Source organism: Cuculus canorus, chromosome 8 (assembly GCF_017976375.1).
Source record: "Cuculus canorus isolate bCucCan1 chromosome 8, bCucCan1.pri, whole genome shotgun sequence".
In the NCBI taxonomy this organism is placed as follows: domain Eukaryota; kingdom Metazoa; phylum Chordata; class Aves; order Cuculiformes; family Cuculidae; genus Cuculus; species Cuculus canorus.
Genome location: NC_071408.1, coordinates 2,317,026 through 2,336,780, shown reverse-complemented (window position 1 = coordinate 2,336,780; position 19,755 = coordinate 2,317,026). Strand labels below are relative to the sequence as shown.

The following is a 19,755-nucleotide window of genomic DNA, read 5'->3' as shown; positions in this document are numbered from 1 at the left end:
GTGCACTGGGGCTCCGGCCGCGGTGCACGCTGGGAAATGTGGACGCTTCACGGGACAGGAAGCTGAGGGCGCGGTGCACTGGGGCTGCGGCCGCGGGGTACGCTGGGAAATGTGGACGCTTCACGGGACAGGAAGCTGAGGGCGCGGTGCACGCCGGGAGCTGTAGGCGGAGCGGGGCAGTCCCTTCCCGCGGCGCGCAAGGCATGGCAGCGGCGGAGGCAGCGGAGGCGGCAGTGGCGGAGGCGGCAGTGGCGGAGGCGGCGGCAGCGGAGGCCTCGCTGTCCCCGGGGCGGGAGGAGGAGCACGGAGAGAAGCCTGAAGGCGGTGGCGAGACCGCAGCGATCAGTGAGGGCGAGGGGAACCGAGGGGGCCGATACCGGGTGGGGTGGAGGGGACCGGGACTGGGGATGGGGTGGGGGGGTGGAGTGGGGAACCGATGACCTGGGACCGGGGAGGAGAGGAAACTGGGAACAGGGGGGGAGGGGGCTGAGCCAGTGTTGGAGAACTGGGGGGTGTAATAGAGTAATCGAATCATAGAACAGTTTGGGTTGAACCTTACAGCCCATCCAGTTCCAACCCCCTGCCATGGGCAGGGACACCTCCCACTGGCTCAGGCTGCCCAAGGCCCATCCAACCTGGCCTGGAACACCTCCAGGGATGGGGCAGCCACAACTTCCCTGGGCAACCTGGGCCAGGGCCTCCTCACCCTCATGGTGAAGAAATTCCTCCTTCTGTCCAGTCTAAATCTGCCCCTCTCCAGTTTATCCCCATTCCCCCTCCTGTCCCCACAAGCCTTTGTGAACAGCCCCCTCCAGCTTTCCTGTAGCCCCTTCAGGTACTGGAAGGTCTCTAGGGGCATTGGTCGCTTCAGGTATTGAAAGGGATGGGGCGAACCGATGACCGGGATCGGTACGAGGGGAGGAGGAGACACACAGGACCGCCTGATACCGAAAATACAGGAAAATCAACTCTCTAAGAGTCTTTTTAGAAAGCGAGCATCCTTTATCAGGGCTGGGCAACACGAGGGAGGGATCTCCATCAACCACGTGCAGCAAGACAAGAGCTGGAGCAGAATAGATTTCCCATTTACATGCGTTTAGATTTCTCCGTAAATCTTATGCATATTCTATTATTTTCTAAGGACTAATTTTAATGTTAATATGAGCTTCACAACAGTCAAATCTCTGGCTAATTTGGAGCTGGCTCCAGCTCTATCTGACCTTGCATTTGAGATGAGGAGAGGCTGCAAACAGAGGCAATTAGAGCAAAAGGCCCGTCTGTTCAGCACAGCTCACAGTGAACACAAGATGTAACAGCATCTGGAAAAACACTGTTTGATAAAACATGCTATAGAAAAAACCCTATGTTCTCAGAGAGACTTTCTGTCAAACTCAAAAAATACAGTTACTTGGATTAACTTAACTCTACTTTTAACTTAAAATATTCCCCTTTTTGCAATAGTAAGAACTTTTTGTATCATTATAAACTTCACAAAAGTCAAATCTCTTGCTGATTTGGAGCTGGCTCCAGCCCTGTCTGACCTTGCATTGGAGATGGGTGCTGGGCTCTCCTTGCTCCCAGTCCGGGTTTCCGACCATGTGTGTGCCAAAGGCTGCGTCTGTTCCCAGCCCCTGCTGCCCTGTTGGGGCTCTTCCAATTAAAAAAGGCTAATTTAGGCTCTTTAGAGTGTTATTGTGTTCATGCATAAGCAGTAAATCCTGACGAGCACTTCAAAATCCGTACAGTCTCGCTATGGGAGCAGCCTGCCTTCCTTAACCACCTAGCATGGCCTCTCCAAGTGGGTGTAGGCACAATCTGTCTGTCCATCCCTGCGTGTTCTCTTTTTCAGCCATTTTATCCCCTGCGCCTGCTCTGAAGATGCCCAAACTCTGTCTCTGGTGACTCCAGGCACTGCTGGGCTCTCGCTGGGCATTTCTGTAGGAGCAGCTTTTCTCACAGCACATGCAGTTGTAGTCAATAGTTGTTCTTCTTACCTAGAATCCTCTGGTTTCTTCGTTTTCTTTCTGTTAATAAAGTGTGTAGAAAATATCACCAGGCATCTTGAAACTTTTTAATTGAGAAGTAGGCAACAAATGTAATCGCCTCAGGCGAGTTGCCAGATCTGTGAGGAATACAGCAATGCTTCCAGACCAGTGCTGGTCTTGATCTGTCTTGAGGTAGGTAGAAAATCATTAGAATTGCCTTTCTAAATAAGTTCTCCAACCGCTGTATTCAGGTATTCCTTCTATTTCCTCCTCTATTTCCTGTTTATTTTTACAATAGCAAAGATTTGTATCAAACTGCAATGTTGAAAAACAAACACAGAAAAACCACAAAGGAATTGCTGTGAGATCTTTCCAGCCTTTACTCCATCTTCAGTTGTGGCCAGGCAAGCAGGACAGAGCAAACATACCATAATGCGTCCTCCAGAAATACCTTCAAACACAGTCTAGTTTGTTCCTCCCTGTTTTCTTGAGCTAAAGGTCCTGAGTTTGTATTTAAAGCCCCATCATGAATTTCTCTTCTAGAGAAATCTCACTTCAGTACTGGATTTGCAGCAGCCGCCTGTGGCAGAGGTCCACAGCGCTCACATCAGGTAGCGTAGAGAACATTCTCTGCTCTCAATTTCCGGCTGATGTGGTGCATTCCCTTTTTTTGTGTTGGAATAGACAATGAGGCGTTGACTTCTCTGCGCTTTCTGCATCTCCTGATCTTGCAAACATCTGTCATATCTGGGCTGGAAAGTCCTGTCCTGCTCTGTTGCTTCTCAGTAGCTGAGAAGCAACGCCATAGCGTTATGCTTTCTTGTCACCAGTCCCTTGGAAGCTTGTGGGATTGCATGAGCGTGGCTTTCTGCATCTTTCCCTGGTACTGCCTAATGTCAGTGTTGGGGATTGGAATCCATGCTTCTGAAGATTTAAACCTCTTCCTTTCCTCAGAAGTGTATTTACAGCATCAAGGTGGTGCTGATGCTCAGCTCAGAGCGGAGGTGTGAAGTCAAGATAAGGTTTTTTTCCTCAAGCCCACCACTTGACTGTCTTTGTCATTTGATTGCCCGGCCACTCAGCTTCTTTTGCAATCCTTCAGCCCTTCTCTGCCCCACCCCAGAGAAGTCATTGACTTGCAGATGATGATGGCTCCAGGACTTAATCTCCTCATAATAGGAATTGATAGGAATGGTTGTACTGGATGATCTAAGAAGTCTTTTCCAAGGCAGTGATTCTATGATTCTACGAGAGCAAATTCCTTCCTCACTCCCCTCTTGTTCTCAGACTGTTCAACTGGTCATAACCAATTTTAAACGTCGCTGGTACTTTCTTAGGAGTGTGTGGACCTCCTCCTTGCCTGCTTTGCCTTGCTAGCCCTGCCTTGTGCTAGAAAGTAATGTGTAGATGATGTTTTGTTACCTCTAAACATCTGATGATACAGATGAGAGAACAGTTTTATTATTATTTCACAGTGGCATTACTTCACAGTGGTTTGCAAGGATGAAGGATAGTGAATCTCCTATTTTTCTCCAACAAACTCTGTATTTTTTTTTCCTCCTTCACACTTGTAGTTATTTTTGCTTGTTAGAATCACCAAATTATTGGAAACCAATGAACATATTCATGCAATTCAGGTCTATCCCAACACTTTTACTGATTTTGTTTGTTTGCTTTTTGTTTAGATGGCGTCGTTGCCTCTGAAAAAGTGAAAAGCAACGACCTGGATGTGGCAGTTACTGAGTCAGAAGTGAAAACCGAAGAAAAAGGAACAGAGGAAGAATCCACAAGGGAATCTGATAGCAACATCTTGGATGTATCGCCTGATTACCCAAGAGGTTTGCTAATAAACTTTAGTAATATTTGTATTGTGTGCATGAGGAAAGGAGGAGAAAAGGTAGTGTGGGAGAAAGGAGAAGGGAGCGTGTTGTTTTCCATACACCCGATAGGCCTGGATACTTTCCCCATGCATCTGAATAAAATACTTCCCCAGAGCACTGGAAGCCTCTTTCAAACGAGACGTTTTCCTCTTACTGGTGTTTCTGGGAGTCACTGAGGCAATTCTGTTGCATACAATTCATGCAACAGAAGAGAAGTCAAGGTTAGGTGAGGTGTGGTCTACATCAGGCTCTGATCCTGAAAGCACCACAGGGAGCAGAGAAAATCCGTTCTATCTAAGTGCAGAATTAAAGCTGAGAATGGCTTTTATCCCTAGCTTTAAAACTCGCCTCTGTATCTTGAGCACACGGATCAATTGCTATTTTTGTTTCATGTACAAACACCTGAAGATTAATCTTGTAAAAAGATCGTAAAGGTTTACAGTCGCTACAGCATCAGGATTGCTGTCAGCTGGGGTGTTCTGTGTGCTGAAACCAATACTTCTGATTTCTCTGATAAGGTAATTCTTTCATTTCTAGCAAATTACCCACTGCTCCCACTGTTTGAGAAGTTGAAAAATCAGGAGGTAAATTTAAAGGCTACACAGTCTCCTAAGGGGAAGAAAAATAAGCAGCACGATTTAATGTATCTTGGCTATACGGTGAATTAATTTTATTTACAATTGGTCCGCTTTTAGCTGATGGTTTAGTTTTGGCAGACAGTTCATAGGATGTTTTTATACTGCTTTGTGTGTGATTCACTAACAATGCCGAGCACTAAATTCAGGAATAAATGGAATGTGACTTGATTTTGTTTTTTCAAATGGAGATCTTCCCAGTTTGAGAAATTTAATGTGTGTCAGCTTATAAAGCAAGTAGAAATACATGGAATATACCAAGTGTGGATCTTGGTAAAGAACGATTCCAGGCATTAGTTTTGCTGTCATTCCTTCTGCCTTGAAAGTTAAAGGATACCAGCCAGCATTCCAGTTGGTACTACAGTCATTTGCCACTGGTGTTATGTTTGAAATGGTGCACAGAAAAAGAGCAGTAAGCTAAAAAAAAACCCTTTGTGACTGAGAATGTTTAAACTTCTAAATATCTCTGCTTTTTAGAGAAACACATTTCAATTCAAAGACATCTGGCTGACCTAGAGAAACTAGCTGGCCTGAAAGAAGGTGAGTTTCCCGTGGCAGTGTCCCAGAACACAGAGCTTCATGTTACAGGTATTTACATCTTTTCTTAGTTTTTATTTTTAGCACACTGTATACATTTATGTTGCTTGAAGGGTAGGAATTTCACTAAAAAATCAGCTTTATGATTTGTTTCTTACTGATTGAATATTGTACTTACTTCAGTACACTTAAGGCCACCTTTTTCCTTATGCTGTAGCGTTTTTGACATTGGCAGTGTGCGTGGATCAGCAAAACGTTAACTCTAGCTATCCTTCAGCAGCTTAGGCTTGTTTTACTTCAACTGCCACAATAACGGAGAAGCTAATTGTTGTCTTTGCAGCGTTTAAGTGTCAGTTTAAATAAAATGAATTCTGATTTTGGATGTATTTTTACCCACTGTCTTAATTTCTGATGTATACTGGAGCATTGTATTAGGCTGTGAGGTGTTTTTATTACAACTTTTAGTTTTTCTCTACACCCGTGTCTGTGTTCTGTGCTGGCAGTGGCAGCCCTTGCAGCTGAGCTGGTTTTTATTCGCAGATCAAGAACATCGGGGTGTACACGGCATCTGCCTCACACGGGTCTTGCGCCTTAATAGTCTGTTAGAGCGGCTGCTGATGGATATCATAGCCTACCTCCACGTCCCTTTACTTTTGCTATCAAGTCCACCAACAACTATAGAGAGTTTGTTTCCTTTTTAGTGAGGAGATAAGTATCTCCTAAATCTGCTACTTCTGGCTGTTGCTGAGCTGAGTTTTATGGCAGTAGTAACAAGAAACACGTTATTCCCTTGCGTGTTCTCCGTAGCATTGTTTTTTTTTTCTACTGGCATGTGTGTTAATGCACTGTGTTTATTACCATCACCTCGTGCATTTGGTACTCGGTACTGTGAGTCGATAGAAGTGGCTAATCAATATTAGGGAGTGCTGGTGATTAACTGGTGAGCTGTGGGCTGCCTCTGCTTGCTGCAGTGGTGTGTGGCAGTGCTCAGACATAGAAATCCACTCATAAAAAAGTCGTAAAGAGGATTTTTCCAGTTGTGCAACGCTAAGATAAGCAATTATTATTCTAGACCCTTGAGTTTTGTGGCGTGTTTCATTATTGTTTGTGTACTATTCACACACACAAGCTTTTCTGTTGAATTCTACATGAAAGGTTTGACATCCAGCAGCCTTAAGACCCAGCAGCAGGTGTTTGTGTGCTCTCATTTCCTGTGTTTGTGTTCCTATGCCTTGCTCTACAGTAGCTGGTTTTTATTTAGGTTAGTACTTCAAGTGCTTTAGCACCTTAGCTGTCAGATAAATCTTACCTTTGCTTTTTTGTCCCTTATGCACCATTTCCAAGAAGAAAAGTTACTTTAACATAGAGTGCATTATCTTTTTTACAGCTTAGAAAGAGACCAGGTGCTTGTTTTATCTAAAAGATTCAGGAGGAGGAAAACCAGATTCTTGTTCCAGACTCTTGAGTTGGAGTTTGGTTTTTTTTGAAGCATTGCAAGTCTCTAGATTTCATCTATAAAATTCTGTAATTCTGCAGTACTCTTCAGAAGTTGCATTACCTTTGTGTTGCTGGAGTAAAAGACACTGGAGAACAAAAACTAAGGGTTGTAGAAGTTGATGATCTTTAGAGTGGTAGTGGTTTGTGTCTATGTTGTGTGGAGTAGAAAGAAGCAATTCACACGTGTGTAGTTTGTGTGTGCCTGAGATAGAACATCTCCTGGAGTCCTCTGGTAATACCATCATTCTTTTTTCTCTTAACATGCATCTCAACGTCAGTGGTAACTGCATTTTATGTGTTTCTCATACTCATTTATTTGTATTTTCAGATGAAAAGAAGCCTTGTCCGTTGTGTCCTGAGGAGAAATTCAAAGCTTGCTATAGTCATAAACTCCATCGTCATCTGCAGAACCTGCACTGGAAAGTTTCTGTTGAATTTGAAGGTAATGGCAGTCATGACTGAGTAGTAAATGCTAGAAGAAATTGTGGACATGTAGGACTTAGTTCAGTGTTTCATCTTTTTAAATCTGTCTTAACTTAAGCATCTCGTTAACAGGTCTGAATGAGAACCTTGTTTTGACATTATTAATTTTGACCTGGGATCTCATTTTTGGCTCATCTTGAAGGTTCCGTGGTTTCAGACAGATACTTATAATATTTATTTAGTATCAGTACTTATTAGCCTTATTTGGTTTTTAACGAGATCTGTGATCTGCTTGTAGGATGCATTAAAATCCCTACAGAAAGTTTAAAAAGGAAAAGGAAAGAAGCAGTATATGTTTTTAGAGAACTAAGTGTATGAGCTTGGAGGAGAAAAAATGACTGATCAGAGATGAGAGTTAAATTAAAGGTGATCTGACTGCAGTTCTGCTTGTGTGTGCACTAGCAGATGTCTTTTTGGTTGTTTTTCCTTTGAACATGGAACATGTGTGAAGACTCCTATGAAACATAAGTCTTTTAGCCAGGTGACAACACTTTTCAAAGTTATATACTGCATCGACTCAAGACCCACTGGAGCTTTGTAGGTTGCTGACAGACTCGTTAAACCAAATTGCCTGTATATAATTCTTCCATGTTTTAAAAATCTGTAGTGTGTAATTGGCTGATAAATATCTCTGTGCCAAAGGTGAGTTTATAAATGAGTTGATAATGTTCACTTGTTGCTGCCTTATGGCAACAGCTGGGAATCTTAAATGAGACCATGCAATAAAAATAAAGAGTGTTTTGAATTGGAGTCTGTGGCATAGATCATAAGCATTCTATTCACTTACTACACTGAGACGTGACAAAAACTTGTTTTCCAGGGTACAGAATGTGCATCTGCCACTTACCTTGTCATCCAGTAAAACCAAACCTCGTTGGAGACCAGGTAAAAACAACAGAGATTACCCTACAAAGTGGGGGACATGGATTTAGGGGAACTTTTGTGGCTACTTAGTCTTAAAAATAAGCCTTGCGATCCAGTGTGGGGGCACCAAAAGTTTATTGCTCCAGAATGGAAGTATTTGATAGAACCCCTGGGTAACTGAATGTAGTTGTGTCTGTCTTGTTCTGGTGGGTGGCTGCCTGGATCCTGTACACCGCCGCCACCACAGTTCGGAGTGAACAGCCTCTTTGTGCAAGAGACAAAAGGTTCATTAGGCCAGTAAATTCACGGTGCTGTGGCAGGAGAACTGTCCTGTCCTGGCTCTGTGATCATTTACAGTCTCTGTGGCTGTAGATTCAAAATATTTTGTGTGCACTAGAGGCAACAGGGAGAGGAGTTCTTCGTCTGCCTGTGCACAGGTATGGTTCCAATGTAACCATCTTTATGGTTACATCTTTATGTATTCTGAAACTCCACATACTATGTTTTACAGGCGTTTTCAAAGATGGGAGCCCACTACCACTGTATCATCTGTTCAGCAACGATCACGCGAAGAACTGATATGATAGGTCATATTAATCGTCATGTGAATAAAGGAGAAACTGAATCGAGGTTTATTACAGGTGGGTTCTTCTGTCTATAAAAACATTCAGTCTTTTCATACCATTTAGCCCATGAAATAACTATGATATGTGGGTAGCAGACATAAGAAGAATTCCAAAGCACGTTTAACTGTACTAATGACAAATCTGCCCAGAATGTTTTAGCACTCGTCTTTTCCCTCCAAGGTGTAGCAGTGCTGTGATTTTAGTCTCTCCATGGACCTGTTCTTATTGATAAATAATATTCCCTTCACAGTTAGTTTAATATCATAAATGTTGGCTTCTGTCTCTCAAGACAAAAACAGATGATCTGGAATCCACAAAACAAAACCTGTATAGTTTATTGCCTCTGTATTTAACTGTTGTTAAATCAGTCTTGAGTAAATCTCTGCAATATAAAAATCCTTTGCTTCTTATCCAAACTGCATCAGTAGGGATTTACAAAACAAGATGACTTTATTTTCAATCCTAGAGTCATGATACAACTTCAGTAAATGACAGCCCTGTCTGACTTGCTCCGGAATTAGGCTTTCTGTCTCTTAAGATTGTATAGACGAGATTGGAAGCATTTTAAATAATTGGAATGCCAAAGCTTTATTTTTGCAAGTTGCCCGTTCTCTACAGCCGTCAAGTAAAGAGCACCTTACTGATTAGTTGGTGTGTAAGAATTGAGGGGGGTTGCTGCAGCTTAGGCTGTTACTGTTGAAAATTGATCTCATTATTTTCTCTGTCTCTGTAAACGTACAGCTTTTATCTAGATCTAATAAAGACAAGACTGGAAGCTATGCTGGCCAAGCAGTGGAAGGTTATCTAGTTGGTAGCTAGCAAATTTGTCCTGGTCGTCCCTGGGGTAAATTTTGCTGCTGTCAGACTGGGGCTAAATTGCTTAGAGGAAAGACGGGAGGGTTTTGCAGCTGTCAGCTCAGAAAGCTTGTTTCGCTACAGACTGTTCATACTAAGCTTAAGTGCTGGAATTGTCCCTCTGCTTGTGCTTTGCCTGTGCACGTTTCCTGAAGCGGATTGATAATGTAGATTGGAGGAAGGATTTTGAGGGATTTTTGCGGTTCACTGGTATATACTCAGGACTATGTCAATAGAGTTTTAATTATTTAACAATGTATTATGTTCGAACATGTAAAATGGACATGCTAAGCCTTGGGCTTGCTTCCTCAGATTTGAATGGATCCTCGGGAGCCCAACTAAGGAACAAATCTGGTGTTTCATGGGAAGAAAACTGTGGAAGAGCAGGATCCTTAACCTGCCACTCTTAGAAGACAAATTGTTGCCCCTTTTTTTCCCGACACACACTTGTTAACTGATCCCTGTGCGAGCTGGGTTACTGCATAGCCCAGACCTCTTGCTCTATGGGAGTAAATTTTCAATTTAATTTATCAAAAGCTAATGTTAATTTCAATTCTCACTAACTCTCTCCTTCCCCACAATTACTTTCTTTTAGTTCTTGCTCCCAAGGCTTCTCGTGAAGTGCTGAAAGAGTCAGCCACAGATGTGCAAGTTCTTCCCAACTACTCCACACCTCAGAAAACAGATTCCTACTTTAATCCTAAAATGAAACTCAACAGGTAAGAGAAGAGGGAATGGGAGGATGTACCGGAGGGGTGGGGATTTTGTAGTGAAAAATAACTCTTGTCTTTGGAAAATGAAACTGGCAAAACTTCTGTTCAGACGAAAGAGATTTCTAACTCTTCTTGGCAAATGTTTAAACCCAAGAACACAGTATGGGATGTGTTGTGATTTCTGAAGCAATTAAGTGTTTTTCTGTAGTGAATAGTTCAGGGAGGAGAACAGGATTTGTCAGGAGAGCACTTGAAAACTGACTTCATTGTATACACGTGAGATATATTCCAGCCCCTCATGTTCTCAGTGCTGTTAAATGTGAGCTTGGGGTCCGACGTGAGCTTCAGTGCAACGCCTCGAAGGAAGGTGTTGCAACCAAGGCCATGGCTGTGCCTAAACAAACAAGACCTGTACCTCAACACAGTGAATTTTGTTGCTCTACAGTCATTTCTGACATCTTTTTAAACATGGTGCTGTTGGCAGGGTGGTATCAGTTTGAGCTGGGAAAGCAAGGGAAACTGTATTTACTGTTGAATGCTTGCTGCTTCTCCCAGTGTTAAGAGTAACCAGTAAGTGGGTTCAGAATCTTACCTTAGTAATATCCTGCTGCAGAATTAAACTTCAGAGTGTCGTTGAGGTTTTTGATTTACAATCGTTCCATGTAAACACTAGAGTTTAGCTTAACTGTTGTAGTGTCATGTTCAAGGGAAATAAGGAAGGAAAAGGAAGAAAAAATATTTTCTCAAGATTCTTACTATTTTCTCAACTTACCCATTCTTGTTTTATTTTCAAGGCAATTGATATTCTGTGCGCTGGCTGTTCTAGCTGAGGAACGTAAACCGATAGAATGTTTGGATGCTTTTGGTGCCACCGGTAAAGTCAATTTCTTTAATCTTTTGGCTATAATCAGTAGTATGAAGATGCAGAAATCAGCAGTAACTGATGTGTATGCAGAAATAATGCGAGGTACACAGTAGTTTTCTTCCTTCGGCAGGAAGTCATTAGCTTCCAGGTAAAGAAAACAGCCATCAAGAGCCCAGTATTAGGTCTTTTAAAAAGCTGTAAATAATATTAAGTCAAAGTTCAGTTGTCTCCTTGAAATACCCGTGAAATGGCATTTTCCTAAACTCATGTCCAGGGTCACAGATGTCTTGTGACTCCATGGCTGTGGAATGTGGCTGTAAAACCAACCTGTGTTTTAAAAATGGTGATGAATCCAAGCTTCTTTATCAGAATCATCTTAATTAATTACAGAAATTCTGAATACGCACTAAACGTAACGTCATTCTGTCAGTGTCTATGAACAAAAATCTGAACAGTGTGACAGTGACAATTCCATCTTTCCTCAGGTATAATGGGATTACAGTGGGCAAAGCATCTCCGAAGTTCTGTGAGGGTGACGATTAACGACTGTAATGAGAATTCTGTGACGCTGATTCAGGAAAACTGCCTTTTAAATAAAATGAAGGTGAAACTAAACACTAGGGAAGACGACCAAGATGAAGCTATGGGAGACGGAGAAGAAAATACTGACACCATTGAGGTGACAAAAATGGATGCCAACGTTATAATGCATTTGAGGTCATTTGATTTTATGTAAGTGTTAAATGTTTCTGTTAATAATTGCCTGATTTGATAATGACATTCCACCCCATCTCACAGTGTGTGAGGATATAGGGAGGTTGGAATGGAAGAAGCTACCACCGGTCAAATCGCTCGGTGTTGAATTGTAATTCTGCTGTCCCAGAAACAGTGCAGAAACAGAACTTTAATCTGAAACGTTTTAGAAATCACTAGAAGAAAAATTAAACCCTTCTGACATCCAGAACGTCCTGGAAACAGGCATGAAAATTTCAAGCCCAACTGGTATGAGTAGAACTTCATTGCCCATTCAGTAACAGAGAAATTGTTATTCTTTCCCTTTTTTTCCTTAGAGCTTTTAATTAGTTGAATTTTCATGCCTCTGCATATTGTAGGACTTTATTGCATCTCGTATTTCAGTACATTTTGCAGCATGTTCGTTTTCAATTAAAGCAGGCTAATTATTCCAGGGTGGGTTTACACATACATTCAAAATCAATACAGACAGCAAAGTAAGGGATTGGATTTTTTTATTAACACATAGATCTGAGCTAATTAAGCAGCAGATATTCAGGCTGAAAATTAATTACTTTGTATGTAAACTGGAATGCATGCTTTTGAAGATATTTTTTGGTTTAGAAGTTCCCTTTTGTTTTAAGGATGACGGTAAGCATCAGGCAAATATTCTTGTAACTTGAATTAGTCACTGGGTCAGGATGCAAAAGAAATAATACTTGCTGGCTCGGTGGTGATGTGGATTTTTCCAATGCAGAACTTCACACACGTTCCAGAGCTGTTCGTGAGAGGGTGCTTTAAATTTTGGTCCTGTCTTCTCATGTTGTTTTAAATACTACTATAGGTGAAGCATATAAAATAGTGTTTTCATGAGATTAAAGTGGAGTTACTCAATGGGACATCCTTTCTTCTCAGCCATTTGGACCCCTTTGGAACTTCTGTGAATTACCTGGATTCTGCCTTTAGAAATGTGAGAAATCTTGGGATTGTGTCGTTGACATCCACAGACATCAGCTCGCTGTATGCAAAGGCTCAGCACGTCGCCCTGCGTCACTACGGCTGCAATATCGTCAGAACAGAGTACTACAGGGAACTGGCAGCCAGAATTGTCCTCGCTGCTGTGACAAGGTACTGCTAAAACGCATCTGCTTCAGTTCTGCTAGAAAAGTGTTAGCCCTCAAAACCTTCCGGCTGCTGCTGTAGATTGTACACGTTCAGTTTCCAGAATCCCTTAATCCTAAAAGCCAGGCTTCTTGAGATAGAAAGTTCATGTTTCATATTTTGTGTGCTGCTGTGGCATAATGCAAATTTTAAACTAAAAGACTGGTCAAGACGGAAAATGCATAAAAGCGGTATGGGTTTGGGATGGTGGGGAGGGGGGTTCGGTTGGAGGGAGGGATGTAATGTAAAAAGAAATACCCAGACTTGCCTGCGTGTAAATTCTTTTATTCCTCCGTCAATTTTGTAGTCGTTTTAGTGCTGTGCAAGACTTGAAAATATCAATTACACTGTGTGAATGGCTTCTAGCTAAGCATTGCGGTTCAACTCGCTTCAGTGGAAGCTGATGTAAACTTCAGATCCTTGTGCTTGAGGTTAAAATATATGTAATCCCTAACTTGTAAAATGAGACATTTGCATATCGGTATTCTCAGTAATTTCAGTCCGTTAAATGAAGATGTAAAACCTGGTCCCTAGTTGGGGGAAAAAAGGCAAGAGGATGGGAAAACTGCTCAAGAAAGACTTCGGGATGAAAAAAAATGTGCAGAGGCCTTCAGAATGCTAGAGCAAAAAGCACCTGAATATGTGTAGATTTTACTTCTGTCTCCCTGCATGTGTGAACTTATTTCCTGCAGAATATTCTCAGATACAGATGTGCCGCTCAAGCATAGTTTTAATTGTGCACTGAGTTACAAGCTCCAAAGAGTTCTTCCTTCTCAATGCTTACATAACCTACCTTCCCATAATCCTTATTTAATTAACACTCGATGATGTACTGTTCTGCGTGCTACGTGTCCTTATGTGTCCTACGTTTCTGCTTTCTCAGATTTTCATTGAGTTTGTTTCTCTCTTTGTTACCGTATCCTGGCAATAGGCAGGTATAATACTTGGATAGAAAGCCGGTGCAGGTGGCAGATCAGTTCTTCTCGATGAGGATGCAGTATTCCAATACTTAGAAAGTGGATGAGCTGAAGGATCTTGAGCAGGTTCAGGTGTCCGTGGCAGTCTCCGCCTGCTGATCTCAGTACAACGTGGTTTTGTGTTTTTCCTTCATAGAGCTGCAGCTCGCTGTAACAAAGGCATTGAAGTGTTGCTTGCAGTAGCTCTAGAACATTTTGTTCTAGTAGTGGTCAGAGTTTTAAGGGGACCGTCTCCTGCGGATGATTCAGCAAAGAAAATAAGATACCTCATCCATTGCCAGTGGTGTGAAGAGAGAATTTTTCAGAAAGAGGGCAATATGGTAGAAGGTAAATGGCTTTTCCTTTGCACTTTCTGGAAGGTCTGTTTCCTGTATTTCTGTTTTGTGCTTTCTTAGGCCTCGTTTATATTTACATCCCCTTAGTAAATGAATAATTCCATTAATCTAGTGTACTATATGAAGAGGAGAAGGCATTTCTAATACAACAGTATCTGCTTTATGGTGGAGGGTTAGTGTTGTTGTCTGTGTGGATTTTGCTGTATAAAGGTGCTGGATTAGTTTCCAGACAGGACATGCTTCAAGTTGGTGTAGCTGCTGCAGCTGCCGGGATGTCCGATATGCCCACGGACCTGTCCTTTCAGTAAAGGGCACGAAGGGTGGGACAGTCTTGGCTTCCTAATCCTCCGTACAGTGGCAGACTTTGGTGTCAGATTGCTTTTTATCAGACTGTTCATTTCAGTCACTTCAAAAAACTCCCCAGGATGGCATCCCTATCGGAGGAGGGTGTTCTGCTGGCCCTGGGCAGGAGCTGTAAATGCCTGGTGGGAACACCTGCGGCTCTGGTAGGAAAGGGATGCAGCATTCCTGTAACTCAGCTAACGACTGGTATGTGAAGGCAGCCTCTAGGCCAAAAAGCAGCTGTTTGTGGGCTGTCTCTGTACCCAAGTTAGCGGAGGTAGGGGACACAAGTTAAGCCAAGACGTAGCTACTGGCAAGAGGGAGTTGGGATGAACATAGAAGGGAAACCCTTGTTTCAGTGTTTGAAGTTCTTGGCTATATGACTACAAACTGGTGGGATCTGACTGCCCTGTTCAAAATCGAGAGCAGGAGCATGCAATTACTTATTTATGTCTTAATTGCAAGCGAGCTGACTTATGGCTTTCAGAGAACTTGTAGGTGGGCTGGATTTTGGAGATGTAATTGGCTGATGTTTGAAATTGTCTTTTACTGTTAGTGTAGGAAGGCTGACAATGGCCTTGTTTCTTGGCAGATTTCAAGTAACATAGGAAGTTATGTAGCTTTCCTTTTTCTTCACTGTTTTAACAATGATTAAAGATCAAGTCATTAATCAATAAATTCTCCTAAGCCCTGCTTGGCAGGAGAAGGGTATCGCCCTCCTGCTGTTGCTTGCCCTTCTCAGTGCCTCCACTGAACTAAGCTTCTACTCATATCGATGTCATCTCTCTCTCCAGCACATTAGGCATTGCTGACTATTTCAAAAGAACTTAACTCCTGTTTTTCTGTTGTAGAAAACCCATACCAGCAGCTGCCTTGCGATTGTCACGGCAGCATGCCTGGGAAGACGGCGGTAGTTCTTGGTCCTCTCTGGTAAGTACAGAGCACAATACAGAATTGGAGATTAATTCAAGGTGGAAGGACTTCTGGTGGTCAGGGGTTCAGGCATATCATAAAAGTGCAAGGCTGCTGGATGTTAGAATCATAGAATCTTAGAATAGTTTGAGTTAGAAGGGACCTTAAAGCCCCTCCAGTTCCAACCTCCCTGCCTGCAGGGACACCTCCCACTGGCTCAGGCTGCCCAAGGCCCATCCAACCTGGCCTGGAACACCTCCAGGGATGGGGCAGCCACACCTTCCCTGGGCAACCTGGGCCAGGGCCTCACCACCCTCATGGTGAAGAAATTCCTCCTTATGCCCAGTTTAAATCTGCCCCTCTCCAGTTTATACCCATTCCCCCTCATCCTATCCCCACAAGCCTTTGTGAACAGCCCCTCCCCAGCTTTCCTGTAGCCCCTTCAGGTACTGGACGGTCGCTGTAAGGTCTTCTGGGAGCCTTCTCTTCTCCAGACTGAACAACCCCAACTCTCTCAGCCTGTCCTCGTATGGGAGGTGCTCCAGCCCTCTCATCATCTTTGTAGCCTCCTCTGGACTCGTTCCAACAGCTCCATCTCCTTCTGATGCTGAGGATTCCAGAGCTGGACACAGTCCTCCAGATGAGGTCTCACAGGAGAGGAACAGAGGGGCAGAATCCCCTTCCTCCCTGCTGGCCACGCTGCTGTGGATGCAGCCCAGGACACTGTTGGCCTTCTGGGCTGCGAGCACACGCTGCCGGCTCATGTCGAGCTTCTCATCGACCAGCACCCCAAGTCCTTCTCTGCAGGGCTGCTCTCAATCACATCATCCCCCATCCTGTACTGAAATCAGGGATTGCCTGATATTCTAGCACTACAAAAGGAGGGATAGTGATTGGGAATTCAGGAAACAGAGTTCAAATAGGTTAATAAGTAATACATAAATAATAACAAGCCTGCTTTAAATTTACATTTGGTGCAGCTTCTGTTGTACATGGCATGCGTGTTCCTCAAGTTGCCAAATGTTAAGCAATTCTTCGTTACTTGATACTTGTGGCGAATTGATTTAGTAACTCTTTACATGTGGTGACAGAAGTAAATAATTAATACAATTTTCTCTTGTTAGAAACAAGAATAAATGCTTTTGCTATGTCTTTAACTATTTCAGAGCAGTATTAAAAACAGTCGACAGTACTTTTCTTCCATGGGTTAAATTACTTTTTCGTGTCAGTGGTGGAAATAAAAGCACCGCTCAAGAGCTTGATTTTTAACAGGAGACTAACGTTCCTGTCATTGGAAGCGAAGGAATTCAGGAACACAGCCAGCCCGACGCGGTGCTTTAGTGTAACGCAATTCCTGATCAGCTTGGGTGAGAGATTTTTCAAGCAACTGTTTTGCTTTCATTAAGAAGTCTTTTCGCTTGTCTTGCATTTCGCAGGTCAGGAGCCCTCTTCAACACTGGATTCCTTAGGAGAATGCTGTTTGAGGCTGTTCAGTACGGGTTAGATGAAGTCCAGCCACTTCTGAAGACATTGGTTTGTGAAGCTGAGTGCACAACTTCCAAGCATTTTTCTACTCATAGCCCTTATGATGAGAACAAACAAGGTAAGAAAAGTGGCGGACTGGTCGCAAGGAGGACTGGCTTTATGGTGGTTTAGAGAGGTAAACCACCACATAAACCTTCCATAAGAAGGTCATGGAAATGTTTGTTGCTTTGAATGCAGCGTGGGACTGCTCCGCTCTTAAAGAAGAGTGGGGTCTGTCAGAGGCAGCGCGAGCACTGCATTAGGCATCTTTAGTGGGTGTGACAGATCTACACCAAATAACCACAGTGCAGATGGTTGGCTGCCATGAAATCCAGCGTGTTCCCTGAAGGAGCTGGAAATGCTGTCTGCCAATTCTTTGATTTACCCTGTTTCCCACCGGAGAGCGTGTGCTGTTGGGAAGAGACGGCTCCAGCTGTCACGCTCTGCATCCTCCACTGGGATTGCAAATCAGTGTGCCATGAGAAATGGCTTTTGTACAGGAATGCTGTGCTGCTATTAAATGGAATTGTATTTTGAATATCCCCTCTAAGTGCAACTTACTGAGTTCCTAAGTTACCCATAGGTATGCTTTTTGCTACATGCCCTTAGGCCGGAGGGTGGTATTTTTTTCTGTTTAACCAAGCCATTTTGCCGTTTTACTGTCTTAAAGTAGAATTAATTTTTTTTTCATTGTATTCTAGAAGAGTGCGGCGTATATATTAAAACACCAAAAACTTCTGCAGAATCCTTCTTGGTACCAGGTAAGTGGAGTATTCCCGTGTAGCTGTAGCAGTCTCAAATTAAACTGTAGTTTACATGATGGCAAAGCCAGCCTAGCATCGATGGGTTTTTTATGTTTTAAAACCACTGGTGCTCAGGTATTTTTTCCCACTGAGCACCCATTTTAGTTTATCTTCATCCAGAATCATATTTACTGCTAAGAGCAGAATACTGAATACTCCGTGAAGCCTACTTGACTTCACTTGTTATCGGCATGTTAATTAAATTCAGGCAAGGTTTTAACTTGCTTATAAATCATCTTAATGTGCCCTCCCTTTAAATTGTAACCAGTCAGGTGTTAGGAATGCTATTAGCTTATAGTAATACTAGCTTATAAAAGCGGACACAAAGGTGTAGTTGCTTTGTAGGTTTTTCTGTGTACTGTCTTGGGCTTCACTGGTGTTTTTTGTGGTCCAGGAAAAAGAAAATGTGAAGAATTGATTCGAAGTGCAGCCAAGCGACAAAAATCCGAGAACAGTGCTGAGCACCCTGCGTTTTACTACAACATCCACAGACACAGTATTAAAGGAATGAACATGCCAAAGTAAGGGTTTCATTTAGGTTCTGGTCTCGTATGACTATGACAACTGATATGTAGCTGGTATTGTATCAGCCTTCTTAGCATTAACTCCTTTTCAAATGGGCTTTGTTTCAGGTTAAATAAGTTCTTAACCTATCTCTCTGAGGCTGGATACAGGGTAAGTAGAACCCACTTCGATCCCATGGGAGTTCGCACGAATGCGCCCTTGGCACAGTTTAAGACGATCCTGATGAAGTACAGCACTCCCACGTACACTGGGGGCCAAGCGGAAGGCCCTGTCCATCTCCCTGAAGATGTCCAGGCAGCGGAACAGGTTCAAGCTGCAGGAGATGCCGAGTTTCTGGAAGATGATAAATCTGGAGTCGCTGCCGCTGCATTCGCAGAAGAGTACCCTCCTGGTTGTGAAGCTGATTAATGCAAAACGGTTTTGTTCACAGAGCAGGATATTACGGACTTGCAAGTGCATCCCGTTCAAGTAAGCCAGTACTTCTTACCAAACTGGAATTGGGAAACTTGAGCTGCCTGCTGGTTTAGTTTGAAAAGACGCTTTAGAATTCTGTAGCAGAACTTTCCCCTGATGACAGCGTGCAAGGGCAAGGTACCCTTGCTGGGAGAAGGTCTCAATTACTTGCTTTTATGCTCACATCCACTTTCCCACTGTGTCTGCTCCCGAGTCCGTTGTTAAAGCCTCACTGCCAGCACGGAATCCAGAAGGGTGGATGGGGCCAAAAATCTTTAAACGTTTCTGAACGTGAGGTTAATACAGAGCAGGATATTCCCAAAACAAATCATTCCTAACACCTGACTGGTTACAATTTGAAGGGGAGGGCACATTATGATGATAAAATATCACAGGATAAAGTGCAGTCTTGAGTTTCAGCAAGTCCGAAAGTCTGCACTCTGCACCTCTAGGTCCAGACTGCACACGTAACACGGTCTTCAGTTCTTTGTTCATTTTTCTCCCTACAAGCAAGGGCCCAACGCAAGTGAGAACAGAAAGGAATGGTCCCAAGACTATTACCGAAACTTGTGTTTTTATCCAAACCGTAGAGAATTGGTAGTTGCTCTAGAGTAGCTCTTTGTCCAGAGGTTACGTTTGGTTGAATGCTGCAGAAAGGTACAGTGACAGTGGACACCACAGATTAAAGCTGAAGGTGAAGTTTTGCTATTGATTTGTCAATAATACAGTGTCAGCTGTTAGATCTCTTCTGTGAACGAGCAAAGATGCTGTGTTGGTGGTCGGTTCTGGTTTCCTTAAATACATGGCAGCATTCCAGCCAAACGAGCTTGATTTTGTCCTTTCTTTCCCCTCAACTCAGTTCAGATGCCTCCTCTGTGTGTTTCGTGTGATTTGGGAACAGCTATCACGGCTGAACCAATCTTTCCAGCATGTCCCAGGCTTCCTGTTCCTCTTTATCCAAGAGGAGAATAGAGGAGGGGGTTATTCTTATTTACCCATCTCTGAAACATCATGGTAAGAGCACTGGTTCTCTCACTGAGCACCAACCACG

At 43.1% G+C, this 19,755-nt stretch overlaps 1 protein-coding gene across 2 annotated transcripts; it reads left to right on the top strand.

Annotated features, from left to right (window-relative positions):
- Window positions 1–189: 189 nt before the first annotated feature.
- On the top strand, window positions 190–19,507 carry TRMT1L (tRNA methyltransferase 1 like). 2 transcript variants are annotated; one of them, XM_054073567.1, is made up of 16 exons: window positions 190–345; window positions 3,671–3,823; window positions 4,978–5,040; window positions 6,863–6,976; window positions 7,838–7,902; window positions 8,393–8,522; window positions 9,958–10,081; window positions 10,870–10,949; window positions 11,426–11,672; window positions 12,588–12,800; window positions 13,947–14,137; window positions 15,339–15,417; window positions 16,836–17,002; window positions 17,625–17,684; window positions 18,121–18,247; window positions 18,359–19,507. In XM_054073567.1, the coding sequence occupies exons 1-16, from the start codon at window positions 204–206 to the stop codon at window positions 18,657–18,659; spliced, it is 2,256 nt and encodes a 751-aa protein (XP_053929542.1). In that variant the 5' UTR covers window positions 190–203; the 3' UTR covers window positions 18,660–19,507. The 2 variants fall into 2 exon arrangements, with proteins under 2 accessions (XP_053929542.1, XP_053929541.1); XM_054073566.1 differs by having other exon boundaries at window positions 4,978–5,088.
- The last annotated feature ends 248 nt before the right edge of the window (window positions 19,508–19,755 follow it).

Excerpts from the sequence above, each read along its gene's own strand:
- TRMT1L (XM_054073566.1), top strand. The coding sequence starts at position 204 with ATGGCAGCGGCGGAGGCAGCGGAGGCGGCAGTGGCGGAGGCGGCAGTG. Across the intron at positions 6,977-7,837 it reads AGTTTCTGTTGAATTTGAAG|GGTACAGAATGTGCATCTGC; the intron begins GTAATGGCAGTC and ends CTTGTTTTCCAG. Across the intron at positions 12,801-13,946 it reads GTCCTCGCTGCTGTGACAAG|AGCTGCAGCTCGCTGTAACA; the intron begins GTACTGCTAAAA and ends TTTCCTTCATAG.